This window comes from Grammomys surdaster, unplaced genomic scaffold, assembly GCF_004785775.1.
Source record: "Grammomys surdaster isolate TR1022 unplaced genomic scaffold, NIH_TR_1.0 129, whole genome shotgun sequence".
NCBI classification, from domain to species: Eukaryota; Metazoa; Chordata; class Mammalia; order Rodentia; family Muridae; genus Grammomys; species Grammomys surdaster.
Window position 1 is genome coordinate 20,807,365 of NW_021604587.1, and position 15,309 is coordinate 20,822,673.

A 15,309-nucleotide genomic window follows, 5' to 3' on the forward strand; every position below is an offset into this window, starting at 1 on the left:
AGAGACAATCTTCACTAAGCAACATTATATATAAACTCAGATCACCCTTTTGAAATAAGGCAATAGGCTGAAATCTTTGTGAAGACCCTAGACCCTGGTTTCAGGCTCAACATAAACTAGGTGGGGCCGAGTCTTTCTCTGTGCTACAAAGCCAAGCATACCCCATTCTCGCCCCCAATGAGGTGGACCTCATCCACCACAAAGAGGTTAATGTTCTGGACATTCTTGCGCTGCTTCCACCTCCGAGAGAGGATGTCCCACTTCTCAGGGGTGCTGATGATGATGTTGCCTTTGCCCAGGAGCTTCAGGTCTGTGCTGGTCTCTCCGGTCAGCAGCACTACCTTCTTGTTGAGCCTGTCCTGAAACTTCTCATACCAGTCCATGTATACCTGACAGACAGGGGAGGGAAACAGAAGAACAGTAAGTCACATGTTCAGAAATGATAACGCTGCTGTCAGAGGTGAGAAAACCTCCACCTGGAGTCATATATGGAGTGACTTCTGGGAAATTTACAGTTCCACAGCATATTACACACCTGCTCTGCCAGAGCCTCCATAGGGGTAATGTAGACACAGCGTCCCTCAGAATTCTGCAGCAGCATCCGTAGGATGGCAAACTCTGCACAGATGGTCTTCCCGCTGCCCGTGGGGGCCCCCACAAACACGTTATCATCACTGTTGTACACGGTATTAAACACTAGATACCAAAAAGTGTAGAGTAAACATGGGGATGGGGGTGAGGATGGGAGAGTAAAACGATCATTCGTGAAGATTGAGCCACAAAATCAATCCACTATTCAGTACACAAAGAAGCCTGAAATACTGGTCCAGCTGGCTGTGTCTCACAATCCTTTTTCCTGCAAAGCAGGAAAGGAAAGAGTCTGAGATCAAGCTCAGGTCTCTTAGAGATTTATAGAAAGAAAGAACAAGCAAAGGAAATCCAGCATCTTTGTCTCTCAGAGATCAGGCCACAGTACAAAGTCGACAGGACACCTCAAAGCATGACTAATAACAATGCAACATGGAAAGACCTCACTCTTCTAACCCTCCTCAGGGAGATATGCAGAGCAGCAAAGTGCTGGCTTCACAACACACTTATCACTAGGTAACCTTAAAAAGGCAGGCCTCAATGGCAGGGAGGGGTGGAGAAAGGGCACAATTTTAATCCCAGCACTCAGGAAGCAGAGGCAAGTGGATCTCTGTTGAGTTGAAGGCCAGCCAGGTCTACAGAGTGAGTTCCAGCATAGCCAGGACTGTTATATAGAGAAACCCTGTCTCAGGAAGAAAAGAAAAGGCAAGCACAGGAACCAAATATATGAGATTCAGACACTTACCTTGAGTCTGGATGGGATTGAAGAAAGGAAATTTATCTTGGTAAAGGCTCTCAAAAGCACTGTTTCTCAGAGCAGATACAGGCAATGGCTGCAGGTCCAACAGTTCAGTTGGAGGTGGGTACTTCTCTGGTAGGATCAGGTGCCGGAAGGAGACAGGCAGCTGGGTCTCACAAGCTGTCAGGAAAGAAATGGAAGGCTAGGAAGCAACCCTCCAGCAGACCTCCACAGCTCATTCGTGAACAGTGGAGACCTTAGCTTGTATCTGTATCACTCTTTCAACAGAGATAAGGCTACAACAAAGCAAGAATCCCTCTCCCATCTTTGGAAGGTATGTTTCTAGGAGATGCAGAAAAGAGACACTCACAGAGCCAGCGATCAGACACCACTCGAATGAAGTACTGAGGAGGTAGTGGTTCAAAGACTGGAACAAAGAATGTGATGAGGTGCTCATCCTGGGCATACTTGGCCTTCAGTAGAAAATATTCATGGTGCAGAATCACCTCACTGTCCACATCCTCCACCAGAATCCAAAATGCCTCTGACGAACCATGGACCTGCCAACCCAAGCATGGTTGAAATAATGATGAGCCAGTGAAGGGGACTCAGTAACTCCAACTCCACCCCTTTGACCAACAAGCCTTGCCTTTTCATCCCACTGGAAATCTGGTGTGATAGTCAGCTCTACTTTCAGTGTAGAACGTGTAATAGGCTGCAGGTGCACTGACAACTCCAACTTGGGGAAAAGATGGACATACTTGTGGATGGTCTTCCCCATCTTCGGCATTCGAATAAGCTCACCTATGAGGAATAAGAGCATTGGGGCTGCTGCCCAGCCAGCCCAGCAAATCTGCAAACAGGGCCCAAGGCAACTGTGGAAAGGAACAGATTCTATGCCAGTGGACAGGCTCCCCACTTCAGCCTCAGTGCAGTACTAACGGTTCAAAGTCCTGATTTTGAGAGTGAGTTTATACAATAGTAGGATGTAAACACAGTACCAGTGCTCAGGGCCTAGGAACAGGAAGTAGGAGGCTGACTGAGAAAGATGCCTGGGCTGCGGGACAGGACAAGACCTTCACGCACCTATCTCATTATGATTCAAGTCATATAGCCGCTCAAAGGGGAAGTTCTTCTTCTCAATCTTCTTCACTACTTCCTCAGGAAGTTTACGGAACTGGCGGAGAGGACACATGGACTGCCACCTATTCAGAAAGGAGATAAAGCTGTCACCTTTTTATCTAGTACTGTAAATAAACTGCCTTCCCCACTTTTCTCATCACTGCTGCCAGCAGTTTGGAATAACCACACAGACGCTACCATTAGAGGAAGATGTCTGAAACTGACAGCAGGAAGACCAGAAAGTCAATACCAGCTGTTGCTCTCCCAGCCCTACATTCTTACAGGGGCCTTCTACTTCCCAACATTCACCTAGGTTCATGCCACATCTCAGTCACTAGGACTGAACATCAAATGCACTGAGGCCCAAGCTCACAGCAACCAGCTCTAGCTCACTGAGCCCTTACATGCGTTTGTCAATCATCTTGCAGAGATTCAGGGTCTTATCTGTAAGCTGTGCCCAACCTCGGTTCAGGACAATTTCGAAGATTGCTCGCATCAACCGGCCTGCGGACTGGGGAAAAACAAATATTCCTGTTGTGAAATCTCCATGTCTTGTTTACCACAATTTGATGAGCTGTTTAAGATCTGATGAAATCACTCACACCGATTCAGAAACAAGAGTTTTTCCTGCCTCCTACCTTTTTAGATTAAGACAGAGAAATTAATAAAATATTTTCGTCATATTTTTATGAACATGAAGCTATGGTGGGAAGTCACTTTTCTTTTTTTTTTTTTTTTTTTGAGACAGAGTTTCTCTGTGTAGCCCTGGCTGTCCTGGAACTCACTCTGTAGACCAGGCTAGCCTCAAACTCTCGAACTCAGAGATCCACCTGCCTCTGCCTCCCAAGTGCTGGGATTAAAGGTGTGCGCCACCACCGCCTGGCAGAAGTCACTTTTCTTGAAGGTGACATGCTCTGTGGATCTCTCTCTACAGGGACCTACAGAGCCTCTTAGCACTGTAAGGCCTGCCCTTCCTGCATGCTCAAGATCAACACAGCAAAGTGTGAACTGAAGTGGCGATAGGCAGCTGGCCCGCCAGCGGTGTCAGGCCACCTTTCTTTGAGGAACACAGCACAAAGGCACAGTAACTATTTGAACTCTGCTCATCACTCAGTGCAACTACTCACCTGTGTCACGTATACCATGTCAGCCATCAGCGCAAAGCCTTCTAGTTTCAGCTGTGAGATGAAGGCTTGGAGAAGCACATTGATCTGCAAAGAAACAAGGGAGCTAGCAAAGGCCAGTCACTGACTAACTACTCAAAGAAATTAATTGCATTTCTGCTCTGGGAACATGTTCCAGACAAGATCTCCCATAGTTTCTGATTTACACATTAAATAATTATTATTCCATATAAAACATATGCGAGAAGGAAGCAGAGTAGAAAAATTGGGAAGTGGGGGTCTGACCAGTTAGGTACAGCACATAACAGGTCAACCCCCAACACTCCCCAAGAGTAGAAAGAATTGTACGTGTTACCATGTGTGAAACCAAGTGAAGACGTGCTTACCTTAGCACTGGGTTCTTCGATGCTCTCCTTTACTGGGATGGGCACCCTCTCCAGCAACTTCTGCAGCTCTAGCTTCTCCTCCTACCTCAAGAAAAGACAGGGCATGGAAGATCCACAGGGCAAGGATGAAGGAACAAAGAGTCCATCCAGCAGCCTGGCAGGGGTCCTAACTCCTGGCCTGGCAGGCTCATAGGCTCACCTCTCTTACAGTGATGTTCTTGAACTCTGAGGACAAGGAGAACACTCGGAAAAGCTCGATCTCACTTAGCGTAGGCTTCAGCAGCTGGTTGTAGGTCTGCACAGTATCATTAGTGATATAGTAGTGACTTGCTATTCGTCCAAGTTCTGTCACCTAGGAAGAAAGAAGACTCAGTACAAGGCTGACCAGAGATCTGCCCCTAACTTCTAACATCAAGTGACTGTCCCACGAGGACATGTGGATGAACTTGTGGTACAACTACTGCTCAATGCAAGCAACTTGGCACAATAAGAAAAATGGTACAACAATGACCTACGGAGAACTAGTGCTCATGTAAACCAAATGGCCGAATGACCTACCTCAACGTGAGCTCTGAAAACTCAACTACCATTTTTTAAACCTAAGAACTGGAGAGATGGTTTAGTAAGAGGTGGCTGCTCATCCAGTTGACCTGTGGTTCAATTCCCAACACCCACATGGTGGCTCATAAGCATCTCCAGTCCCAGGCAGCCACTACCCAATTCTGGTCTCTGTGGGGACCAGGCATTCTGGCTTCCGTGGGGACATGTGCTACAGACAAAACACTCATACACATAAAATAAGTAATAAAAATTTTAAGGAAAATAAATATTTGAAAGTTAAGTTCATAGCTCAAAGAAGACAGTTTAATCCCCAATAGGTAATTAGACAGGCAATACATAAACTTTTGCTAAAATTTTCTCAAAAATCACATGCTAGTCACCTGGAAATTGCCTGTCTTCTTGTCATACTTGACCAGATTGTTCTTGTCCAGCATCAAGGCAGCAGTGTGAACAAGATCAAGTCGGCGCTGGTCCAGCAAGGGATCTCCCTTGAGGTCATCATGAGAAATGCCATAGAGGGTAGGGGACCGGAGCATTCGGATGTATAGGTAGGCATAGCCCAGCCAGTTCACTGCATCCTGCAAGACAGCTCATGGTGGTTAGCATGACAACCTGCTCATGTCCAAACAAAAGCACCACCGATAGCTTAGACATTAATTCTTAAGCACAAGGATACACATTACAATGTCTTCTGAACATTTTCAGTATTTCAATTTTAAAAACCCTTTCAAATATCTTAAACATAAAAGGAACTATCTACCATAAGCCCATGAAGCTTGTCCTGCATGAGATGTCGTCCACAGCTTAAGACACTGCTGGACCCAAACATCCTCACAGGAGTCCTGTCACTCCAAGTCTCGTGAGTCACTAAGGAAAGTACAAAGCTCCGAAAACAAAGTTTTCCCTACCTTTGCATTCTGGACGTTCCCCAGCACAATTTCTGCATTGAGCATGTCAGGCAGCTTTGATACCATCTGGCTCTCAATAGGAAGCTGCTGGTTGAGGAGGGAGAGGTAGTACTGAAGCTCCCCATGAGATGTGATGAGTATACCTTCACCCTTGGTGTCATACTGGGGCCGTCCAGCACGGCCCAGCATCTAACACAGAAGCAATAAAAGAAAATGTTATGGCAGAGCTTTTGACTCAACAGGTTACATACTTTAGAACTGGCCTTGAACTGCCATCTTTCCAACATCCTTGCATCCCAGGCACAGGATGCTTATCCCATTGAGAATCATCTCAGAGGCTCTGTACCTGCAGAATGTCCAGTGCTCCCAGCTCTGTCCAACGCCCCTTCTCTGGACTGTATACTTGGGTACCTTTAATGATGACTGTGTGTGCAGGAAGATTTACACCCCAAGCCAGAGTTGCGGTGGAAACTAAAACCTGCAGAGGTAAAGGAGTGTAATAAGGACAACAGATCCCACCATAGCAGGGTCATATCCTTGGCTTGTCTGGCTCCTAAGTTTAACTGGAGGCAGGAGCGGATGTATGTTTCAGTACTCAATGTGACACTGGAGCAAAAAGGAAAGAGTTTCTTTAGTCTCTTACATATTTGAGAATTAACATAACAAGGTTCCAGAGACATAAGTCAGAGCTTAAACTTGTATTTCTCAACTCAGTTATAAAACATTCAAAATCTACCATCCTAGAAGGGGGAAAAAAATGTGGTCTTGGCCCTGTGAATTACAGTGCAGAGTTCTATGAAGTATCCATCTTCCCTTATGCGGTGTATAATGTATTAGGAGAGCATAACTATCACAACCTTCCAGCTTGGAATAGCTGGTCCAGATCTCAAAATGTCTAGAGATGTAGAGTGGCTCAGTGGCTGGAGCATGTTCTACTCTTGCAGAGAACTAGGCTTCAGGTCCCAGAACCCACATATGAATATGCTCACAAGAATATGTAACTTCAGTTCCAAGGGATCTAGACCCTTCTTCTGGCCTCTGAGAGCATCTGCAAGCATGTGGTGCACACAAACTCATGCAAGCCACACACACACACATATAAGAAGATACATAAATGACTCTTAAAAAAAAAAAAAAAGCAAAAGCCGGGCAGTGCCACACGCCTTTAATCCCAGCACTTAGGAGAGAGGCAGGTGGATTTCTGAGTTTGAGGCCAGCCTGGTCTACAGAGTGACTTCCAGGACAGCCAGAGCTATACAGAGAAACCCTGTCTCAAAAAACAAAAACAAAAAACAAAAACAACAACAACAAAAAGGGTTAGAGATCCCACTTAGGGCAGAGCTACTGACATTTCAGATGTTCTAAAGCCCACATCACCTGTTCCTACTACATTTGCCCCTCCTCACCTGAATATGTTTGTCAGCAAAAAGATCTTCTACAAGTGTTCGGTCAACTCTAGTCATGCCTGCATGATGAATAGCAAAGCCATAGGGCAAAAGGTCCTTCAGCTCCAAGTTCTGTGAAGAGAAACGGAGTGAGACCAGTCTCCCGGTAGGATTCCTCCAAGGTCAAAGAAAGCCCCCATAACCACATAGTCATTTTAACAGAAACTTATATTATTATGTTTGTATATATGCCTGTGAATGGCATGTGTGTGGAAGTCAGTTCTCTTCTTCCTCTATGTGGGTCCCAGAGATTGAACTCAGGCCCTTAGGATTGGTGACAGGCACCTTTATCTGCGGAGTCATCTCCCTAGCCCCAAGAAAATTACTTTTAACCTGCCTGAACATAAGCACTCGATACATATGGTCCCAAAGGAATCTACCCAACAGTAAGGAACCAGTCACCAGAGAAGCAGGTGGTTCCTTCTTACTTTGCACTGCTCTGCTTCTGTACGAAGGACTTCAGTGGAGGCAGAACCCTCACGAAGAAACAGACCCAAGGTATCCTTCTCCAGACACATGTCACGGATTGCCCTTGCTGTCTTCCCAGTTTCTTTGCGAGAGTGGACAAACACGAGCACCTAAGGAGAATCAGGCTATAGCTAAAAGATACACCTTCAGCCGCTGTTCTCATAGCACCAAGGCACCAGCTACAGGAAGCAGGGGCTGCTCCACTATAACCAGAAGCCATAGGTTAGAAAAAGTGTCAATGGCAAAAATACATGCTAATGTGGAAAAAAGTCTAATAGGGCCGACAGTACCCAGAGGGAAGCCGGGCATGGAAACTCCAGCTATAATTCCTGCACTCAAGGTCAGAGCTAAATTCAAGTCTAGTTGTCTATACAGAGTTCAAGCCCAGCCCAGGATACACAGGGGAAGGAATGTACCAAGGATAGTGGCATAGTCTCACAGCTAAAAAACTAAACTAACCCTAGAATTCTACCTTGAACAATAAATCTAAATACAGTGTATCAGGATTCAGAGACCTCAATTAAGAATATGTTTAGCTGGGCGGTGGTGGCGCCCGCCTTTAATCCCAGCACTTCGGAGGCAGAGGCAGGTGGATTTCTGAGTTCGAGAGTTCGAGGTTAGCCTGGTCTACAGAGTGAGTTCCAGGACAGCCAGGACTACACAGAGAAACCCTGTCTCGAAAAACCAAACCAAAAAAAAAAAAAAGAATATGTTTAGAGCCTTAGCAAGTCTAAACTAAATAAAGGTGTATTTGCAAGATAATACCAAAACTATTACATTATTTATAAAAATATTTAGGAAGTAATTTTGCAACTAGTTTCAAATTATAAGAAACACAGTTCTCCTAAGATCTAGTGTCCAAAAGTCCTACCCCATCATACAAAGTCCTGTGCTTTTTACCAGAAAAAGAAATTCATAGCTTCTTACCTCCTGCCTTATTTTTATCAAAGTAATATCCAAGAGAAAAAGAAAACGAACGAATGAACAAATGAATGAATGAATGAAATTATTCATTGGGCAATAGTGGCATACACCTTTAATCCTCAGGAGGCAGAGGCAGATCTTTGAGTTCAAGGCCAATCTGCTCTACAGAGTGAGTTCCAGAACAGCCAGGGCTACACAGAGATGCCCAATCTTGAAAAAACAACAAATAAATAATATAACGTAAAATATGCTATCTCATCTAGTGTTAGAGACAGGGTTTTACTATGTATCCCTACTGGCCTGGAACTCATGCACAGCATGCTGGCTTTGAACTCAAAAAACTGGGATTAAAGGCATGCACCAACATGGCCCACATTATGGGTTTTGTTTTGTTTAATCATTTATCTATTTTGTGTGTGTCAGAGTAGTGATCAACTCTCTCCTTCTGCCAAGTATGTTCTAGGGATCAAACACAGATCACAAGTCTTAGGGGCAAGCATCATTCATTACCTGCAGAATCATCTCACTGGCCTGATTTCACTAGGTTCTAATACTTTTTAGCTATAGTTCTGCTACCTTCTAGACAGTCTGATTATTCTAGTTCCACCAATTTGGAGGAGGGGAGTATTAACTATGAAGTTATCATTTATGATCACAGGACTATTCAGATTATCTTTCATCTAGGCTATAATAATAGCTGTTTTCAGGAAATGATCCGATTCTTCTAAGTTACAAGTTTATTTATTTATTATTAATTTTTATTTATCTTATGAAGTGAATGCTTTGTATGTATGTATGTCTGTACAATATATACGTGCCTGATGTCCACAGAGGCCAGGAGAGGTCAGATCCCCTGGACCTGGAGTTAACAGACTGGTCTGAGCTTCTATGTGGGAGCTAAGAATGGAACCTGGGTCCTTTTTTGAGTAGCCAATGCTCTTAACCACTGAGCCATCTCTCCACCCCATAAACTGGCCAGTTTATGAGTGATTGTTCACAGTATTCCATCACCTACTTATGCAGTGATGGAAGCTGAACCCAGGGTTCATACATGCTATGTGTATGCTCATCCCAAGTTCCTAATCTAATTTTTTGGGGGTGGGGGATAGGGGTGGGAGGTGGGATATTACTATATAACCCAAACTGGCTTCCAGCTGGCTCGAGGTCCTCCTGCCTCAGCATCCTAAGCTATGGTATTAGAGGCATGTGCTGGCTTTCCTAGCTCCTGACCATCTTTTAAAGCAAGTTCTGTAGTAATAACTCATGTCATTTCTGATCACTGGTGATTCATACTGTTAGCTTGTCAATTAGCTTAAGTCAAAAATGGGAAAGGCTCAAGAACCATCAACAGACCTGATTTTTTCCAGCATGTTCCATTATTTTCTCATAGACTATTTCATTCATGATCTGGAAACGTTTGATAGCTTTTTTCTCTGTGATGCCCACATACGTCTGTTCCAGAGGCACTGGGCGGAAGCTAGAAGTTCAACAGTTAAACAAATGAGATTTCTGGCAGAGAACACTGTGGGCAAAGTTACTTTCCATTGACTTAGAAACAATAATGCTTTCTAAAATATACATAGGAACCCTAAAATTCAAAAGTGCACTCCTTAGAGAAGGGTAGGGGACAGGAAGACCGCCTTGGTAATAAGTTTCCAGTTTCCTCTTATACCTGTTATCAAAGTAGAAGAGGCCCTTAGCAGGGTCAACACGCAGAAAGGTGGCCACATCTTCATAGTTGGGGAGGGTAGCACTGAGACCAATGAGTCGGACATCTTCTTGGGTCATCTCAATGTTTCGGATGGCTCTGGCCACCAAAGCTTCTAAGACAGGACCTCTGTCGTCATGTAGAAGATGGATCTCATCCTAAGGAACAGAAAGATGCAAACTGTACTTTCTCCCTTGAAACAAGTTCACTGTTCAAGTATACAGCCTTAAGATGCCTAATGAAGACAAAAGAAGGAACCTTAAGCCAAGGAGTCCTAAAGAACAAAAACAGCTTTTAGAATTCACACTGAGTGTAACCTGCTTAACACCTGTGAGTGAGTACTACACTCTACCACAAATCTCCTTACAAATGCATGATGGTTATGACCAGGTTAGAGCAAAAAAGCCTTCCCTTTTGGGCAGGTTTCTTCATCAAGATCAAAAACTACTGGGCCTTACTTACAGTAAGTTTACATTGCCAACAGCAGGGCTTCTGAGATACAGTAAGCACTGGAAGAACTGGAGATGATATAGAAATAAAAATAGAATTCAAAGGTGTAGGCAGGCCAGGAACTTAGCACCCCTAGGAGCAGCTGTGGCAACTTAAGCCAAGGAGTAGCAAGGGTCTAAAAAAGGGAGTAGCAAACCTTTCTTAAAGGGCTGAACGTCTGGTACTGCACATGCAATACTGTAGGCTTATGAGCCATGTAACCCTTGTAACAAATACTCAATTCCGCCACAGCTACAGCGGGACAAGAATAGCTATAAAAAGTACATAAGCCAATCCATATAACTGTGTTCAATAAAACAAAAACTTATAACCATAGTTTTGCCAATTTCCACTTTGAACACAGAACATGAACTACTTTCTTGCTTTCATAGACAGCTTAAAGAATTAACCCTCAGATGTCCGGTCCAGCAGGACATCAAACAGGAGTCCGGGGAGATCACCTGAAAGAGATGTGTGGAACAGGCCGACGAAAGGAAGGACGATCTGTCTATAGTCTGATCAGATTGCCATCTTTACTTTTGCACACACAGGTTATATACACAAAAAGGCAGGACGTGGGGAAGGAGATGACGAAGGAATGTGGGTGTTCAGGGAGAATACAGATTGTTCAGGGGGAGTACAGATATCTTCCAGAACAGAGTGTCAGCTGGGTAAGGTTCAGGGGACAGATCACTATGACTCCACCTATGATTCACTTGTCTTTATCTAAGTTGGTACTATCCACCAAGGTTACCTATCTACAAGGACTATGAGTAGCCAGGCTTGGCAGCCTTCTACCAAAGCTGTTTGTTTACAATAATTTCCAGCCATCTGTTTCAGTGTTTTTCCACAGAGACCCAAGACTTGGTGCTAGCAGGCATGTATATCAGGCCTATTGCTGATTTTAGGCCTTCAGTGTATAAGCAGGGCTGCTCCTGACACTCAGAAGCCAGTGAGACTGCTCAAAGAGTAAAGGCACTTTGTTGCCAACCCTGATGGCTTGAGCTTGATCCATCAAACATGCATGGTGGAAGGGGAACTGACTTTCACAAGTTTTCCTCTGACTTACACACACACATACACACACACACACACACACACACACACACACACACACACACACACAGTGCAACATCACAGAAAATAAATGCAATTAATTTTTTAAAAAATCAACTGCCAAGATCGAAGACCACTTCCTGTGGATACTTCTATATAAATGGAATGCAAAGTCCCAATTCCTACTTGTCCTTTGTGACAATGGATTATTTATAAAGAAATATTTCAATGCTCTTGAAGGACAAAATTATTTTTGTTTCCATTTGATTCAAAATATTTCATATTCTATAGAACAAGTTCCAAGATAGTCAGTACTACATAGAGAGTCTTTCCTGAAAAGCCAAAAAACATCAGATATAAAGAGCAATGGGGCATGTGGCAAACACCATGCATTTCTTACATGCCTTTGTTACATGCAGATTTAGGTTGTAATGGCAACAGTTAAGCTCACAATGACTCTTATGAAGAAAGTGCATGTACAGGGACCTTTAGGAAAGCCAAGCATGGTGCCACACACCTTTAATCCCAGTGCTTGGGAGGCAGAGGCAGGTGAATCTCAGTGAGTTAGAAGCCAGCCTGGTCTACAAAGAGAATTCCAGAACAGCCATGGCCATACAGAGAAACCCTGTCTCAAAAAAGAAAACCAAAAAAAGGAAAAAAAGAAAAAAAGAAAGGCGTTAAGAAACAGAACCAGAAAACACAGCCAATCCTCACTTGTTATAACACAGCCCAAGAATAGTCATGTGAGAATTATGAGTGCTTGTGAGAAAGTTCCAAGAAAAAAAGACCAGTCTTTTATGATCCTTGTTCCTGGAACATGCGAACAACCTCCCAGGTGTGGTGGATAGAACTGAGTTTATATCACTATTGTTATTCATATGCCTCTATGGAAAAACATGTTTTTGCCATGTGTGGCCTTGTCCTTGTAATTGAACACCTTACTCACGTGATTTTTCTTAACCCTCAAGAGTATAAATTGCCTGACTCTCTGAATAAAGCTGGCTACTGCATGAAACTTTAGTCTGCCTCATGTTTAGGCCTCGTTCTCCCAGGTTCACATCACCAACTAGAGCACTAAACACTCCGACCACCGTTGTTTTCTCCTTCCTACTACTCTCCCACTCACCAAGACAATGAGCCGCACGAGCTGGGTGTAGGTGCGCTCCCCGCCCTTGCGTGTGATGATGTCCCACTTCTCAGGGGTGCAGACAATGATCTGTGTGGCACTGATTTCTTCCTTGCATAGCTGGTGATCCCCAGTCAGCTCAGCAACAGTAATGCCGTATGTGGCCAGGCGCTGGGGAAAGAAAGGCTCATCAGCAAACATGAGTGATGAGGCTGGAGGTGCAGCTCAGTGGCAGGGAGCTTGCCTAAGGTCTAAGAATGGCAGATGGTGCCTGTAGGGCCTGGCAGCCATTTCTGTGCTATAGACATAGAGAAGTTAAGTATCTGGTGAATCAGGAAAGATGAACAGCTATTACTTAAATTCCACTCATGCAGATGAGGCAAAGGATCTATGGGAGCCCTACATGAAGCAGGAAAGCAAACACATAGGAAAGTGGAACTAGAGTAACAACCCCACAAGCTATAAACCATATTCATTTGCCAGAAATACTAAGAAACAGTGACTCCACTGAGAAGATCCAAGAAGGATGGAGCTGTGTAAGAGAGGCCAAGACATGTTTGCTTCAGAAATTACTTGGGATCAAATTCAACCTTGGAAATGGCAAAAAATATCTAAATATTCCCTAGCAAAAAGAGCAGTAATGCATAGGCCCCTCCCTATCACATGGACAGCTACAGCCAGTATCTTCTGGAGAAGTTTTATGACTTACCTTTCCAAAACTGCCCACCATCTCCTGGACCAGGGACCGCATAGGAGCTATGTAGATGATCTTGAAATCATCCACATTGATGGTGCCGTCCATGTTGATGTGTTTCCCTATCTCTCGGAGCATACACATCAGAGCCACATTGGTCTTCCCAGCACCCTAGAGAGGGGTCAGAGACAAAGCCTGTTCATCTGCTATGGGCTAACACCAAAACAGAACTGACCCTGGGATTGTCCCATGTAACGCTACCCCAGTGGGTTGTCCATCACAGAACAGAGAATAACAAGAGGTGGAATGCTGTACCTTTAAGCCCAGCACTTGGGAGGCAGAGGCAGGTAGATCTCTGTGAGTTTAAGGGCAGCCTGGTCTACACTGTAAGTTCCAGGACAGCCAAAGCTACATAGAAAGACCCTGACTCAACTGAAAAGAATAAGGCCTAGCGTAAGGGTTAGGATTCGACTTGCCACCAAAACATTTCAGGAGAACAGGGAGGCAGGCCAGTACTTACAGTAGGAGCACACAGCAGCAGATTCTCATCTGTCTCCAGGGCAGCACGGTAGAGTTTACTCTGAATCCGGTTCAGCGTTTTGAAGCCCTCAAATCCTGCCTGGGCATACTTTGGCAGCTTCTCCACTGGGAGCAGTTGCTAAAGGAAGAAAGATCTCCTGCGTTATGCTATTGGATCCTTCAGCAGGCTGCCCACTTAAAAGATTCCTATGATTTCACTTTGATTTCCCCATGATTTCATTCCCTGGCAATCGCCATTCATAATTCTCCATTCTAAACTTGTCCAGAGAGATCTCTATTGCTTCCTTGTTTTGGAATGGGAAAACTTTGGAACAGTTTCCATTCCTAAAATAAATTATCTTTGAGATAAGATAACATTTTAGTTAATGGCTAAAAGGTAAACTGGAAGAGAGAAGCAGAAAACTGAAAAGAAAACTGAAAAGGTGATTCACTCACTTCTTCTGAGCCAAAGGGCTTGGGCTTCAAAGCAGGCACATGCACCTCTTCATAGCCCTTACGCTGGCGTCGGAAGGACCCATCAGGAAGCTGGCAGCGCTTATTGGCCATGAAGTGGCTTCCTTGGGTAAAAACAAGGTCCTCCAAATCCAGAACCTGCCTTGGAGCCAGAGCCTGGAAACAGGTCAAACAGAAACAGGCTGAGCATACAAGCTTCCCAGCCACCACAGCCTGGGAACAGCCCGGCACTCACCTCTCCACCCTGGTCCAAATCCATGGTTTCCAGATCTGTGTCCATTCGGGACTGACGGACTCTTTCTCTCCGGGACCTTTCTTCCTGCAGCAGGGAAAAAGAAAAAGCACAATCATCTACATCATTCTCCTGGGTTTTTGTCCCTTCCAGTCCCTTCTGGGTTGGGCTTCATTTATGGGTGCTAGATCATATGTCCCTAAACCCAAAGACATCACTTCTGCCAGAGACTATAAAAATAAATAAATCAGTCAGATATAGCAGATACAGTGACGATGCAGTGTTCTAAAGACAGAAGTCAGAAGTAGACAGTCTACAATTAACCACTAAAGGCAGGGAGGAAGGGTGTTCTACATTAAGCGCACATGCTTTTCTGGGTTGTAGTAAACAGGTCCCCATGGCACTAGAGGAAGACAGTATCTCAACCACAGCAATGAGTGTGCTGATTCTAATTTGTACCCTGACAAATTCCAGAGAACACAGAGATATGTTTTATTACATCAAACACTGAAAGAGGAATGAGACAAGACAGACTAAACCAGTCCTTACTCTGATCAGGTCTTCTTTCTCAGTCTCATGGAGCTGATAGAGGAATTTGGAAAGCTCTGGATCAGCTTCCATCTTTCCCATGATCCTCTCCTTTTCAGCTTCACTCTGAGCACTGGCCAACAAGGTACAGTATAAAACTGCCGAACACAATAGGGAGGGAGAGAGGGAGGGAGGGAGGGAGGGAGGGAGGGAGGGAG

General features: G+C 44.5%; 1 protein-coding gene across 1 annotated transcript in view; it reads right to left on the reverse strand.

The window, feature by feature from the left end:
* Window positions 1-15,309, reverse strand: part of Snrnp200 (small nuclear ribonucleoprotein U5 subunit 200) — a 34,899-nt gene that overhangs the window by 11,044 nt on the left and 8,546 nt on the right. The window contains exons 9-31 of the mRNA XM_028754100.1: window positions 15,113-15,249; window positions 14,567-14,650; window positions 14,314-14,487; window positions 13,859-13,996; window positions 13,354-13,509; window positions 12,645-12,815; window positions 9,938-10,131; window positions 9,619-9,742; window positions 7,302-7,451; window positions 6,835-6,945; window positions 5,775-5,906; window positions 5,429-5,617; window positions 4,901-5,098; window positions 4,159-4,311; window positions 3,960-4,040; window positions 3,577-3,660; window positions 2,854-2,960; window positions 2,414-2,532; window positions 1,977-2,131; window positions 1,698-1,887; window positions 1,334-1,507; window positions 536-696; window positions 162-389 (exon numbers count right to left, since the gene is read on the reverse strand). Of these exons, the coding sequence (XP_028609933.1) occupies window positions 162-389; window positions 536-696; window positions 1,334-1,507; window positions 1,698-1,887; window positions 1,977-2,131; window positions 2,414-2,532; window positions 2,854-2,960; window positions 3,577-3,660; window positions 3,960-4,040; window positions 4,159-4,311; window positions 4,901-5,098; window positions 5,429-5,617; window positions 5,775-5,906; window positions 6,835-6,945; window positions 7,302-7,451; window positions 9,619-9,742; window positions 9,938-10,131; window positions 12,645-12,815; window positions 13,354-13,509; window positions 13,859-13,996; window positions 14,314-14,487; window positions 14,567-14,650; window positions 15,113-15,249 (3,410 nt within the window). The remainder of the gene's footprint in view (window positions 1-161; window positions 390-535; window positions 697-1,333; window positions 1,508-1,697; window positions 1,888-1,976; window positions 2,132-2,413; window positions 2,533-2,853; window positions 2,961-3,576; window positions 3,661-3,959; window positions 4,041-4,158; window positions 4,312-4,900; window positions 5,099-5,428; window positions 5,618-5,774; window positions 5,907-6,834; window positions 6,946-7,301; window positions 7,452-9,618; window positions 9,743-9,937; window positions 10,132-12,644; window positions 12,816-13,353; window positions 13,510-13,858; window positions 13,997-14,313; window positions 14,488-14,566; window positions 14,651-15,112; window positions 15,250-15,309) is intronic.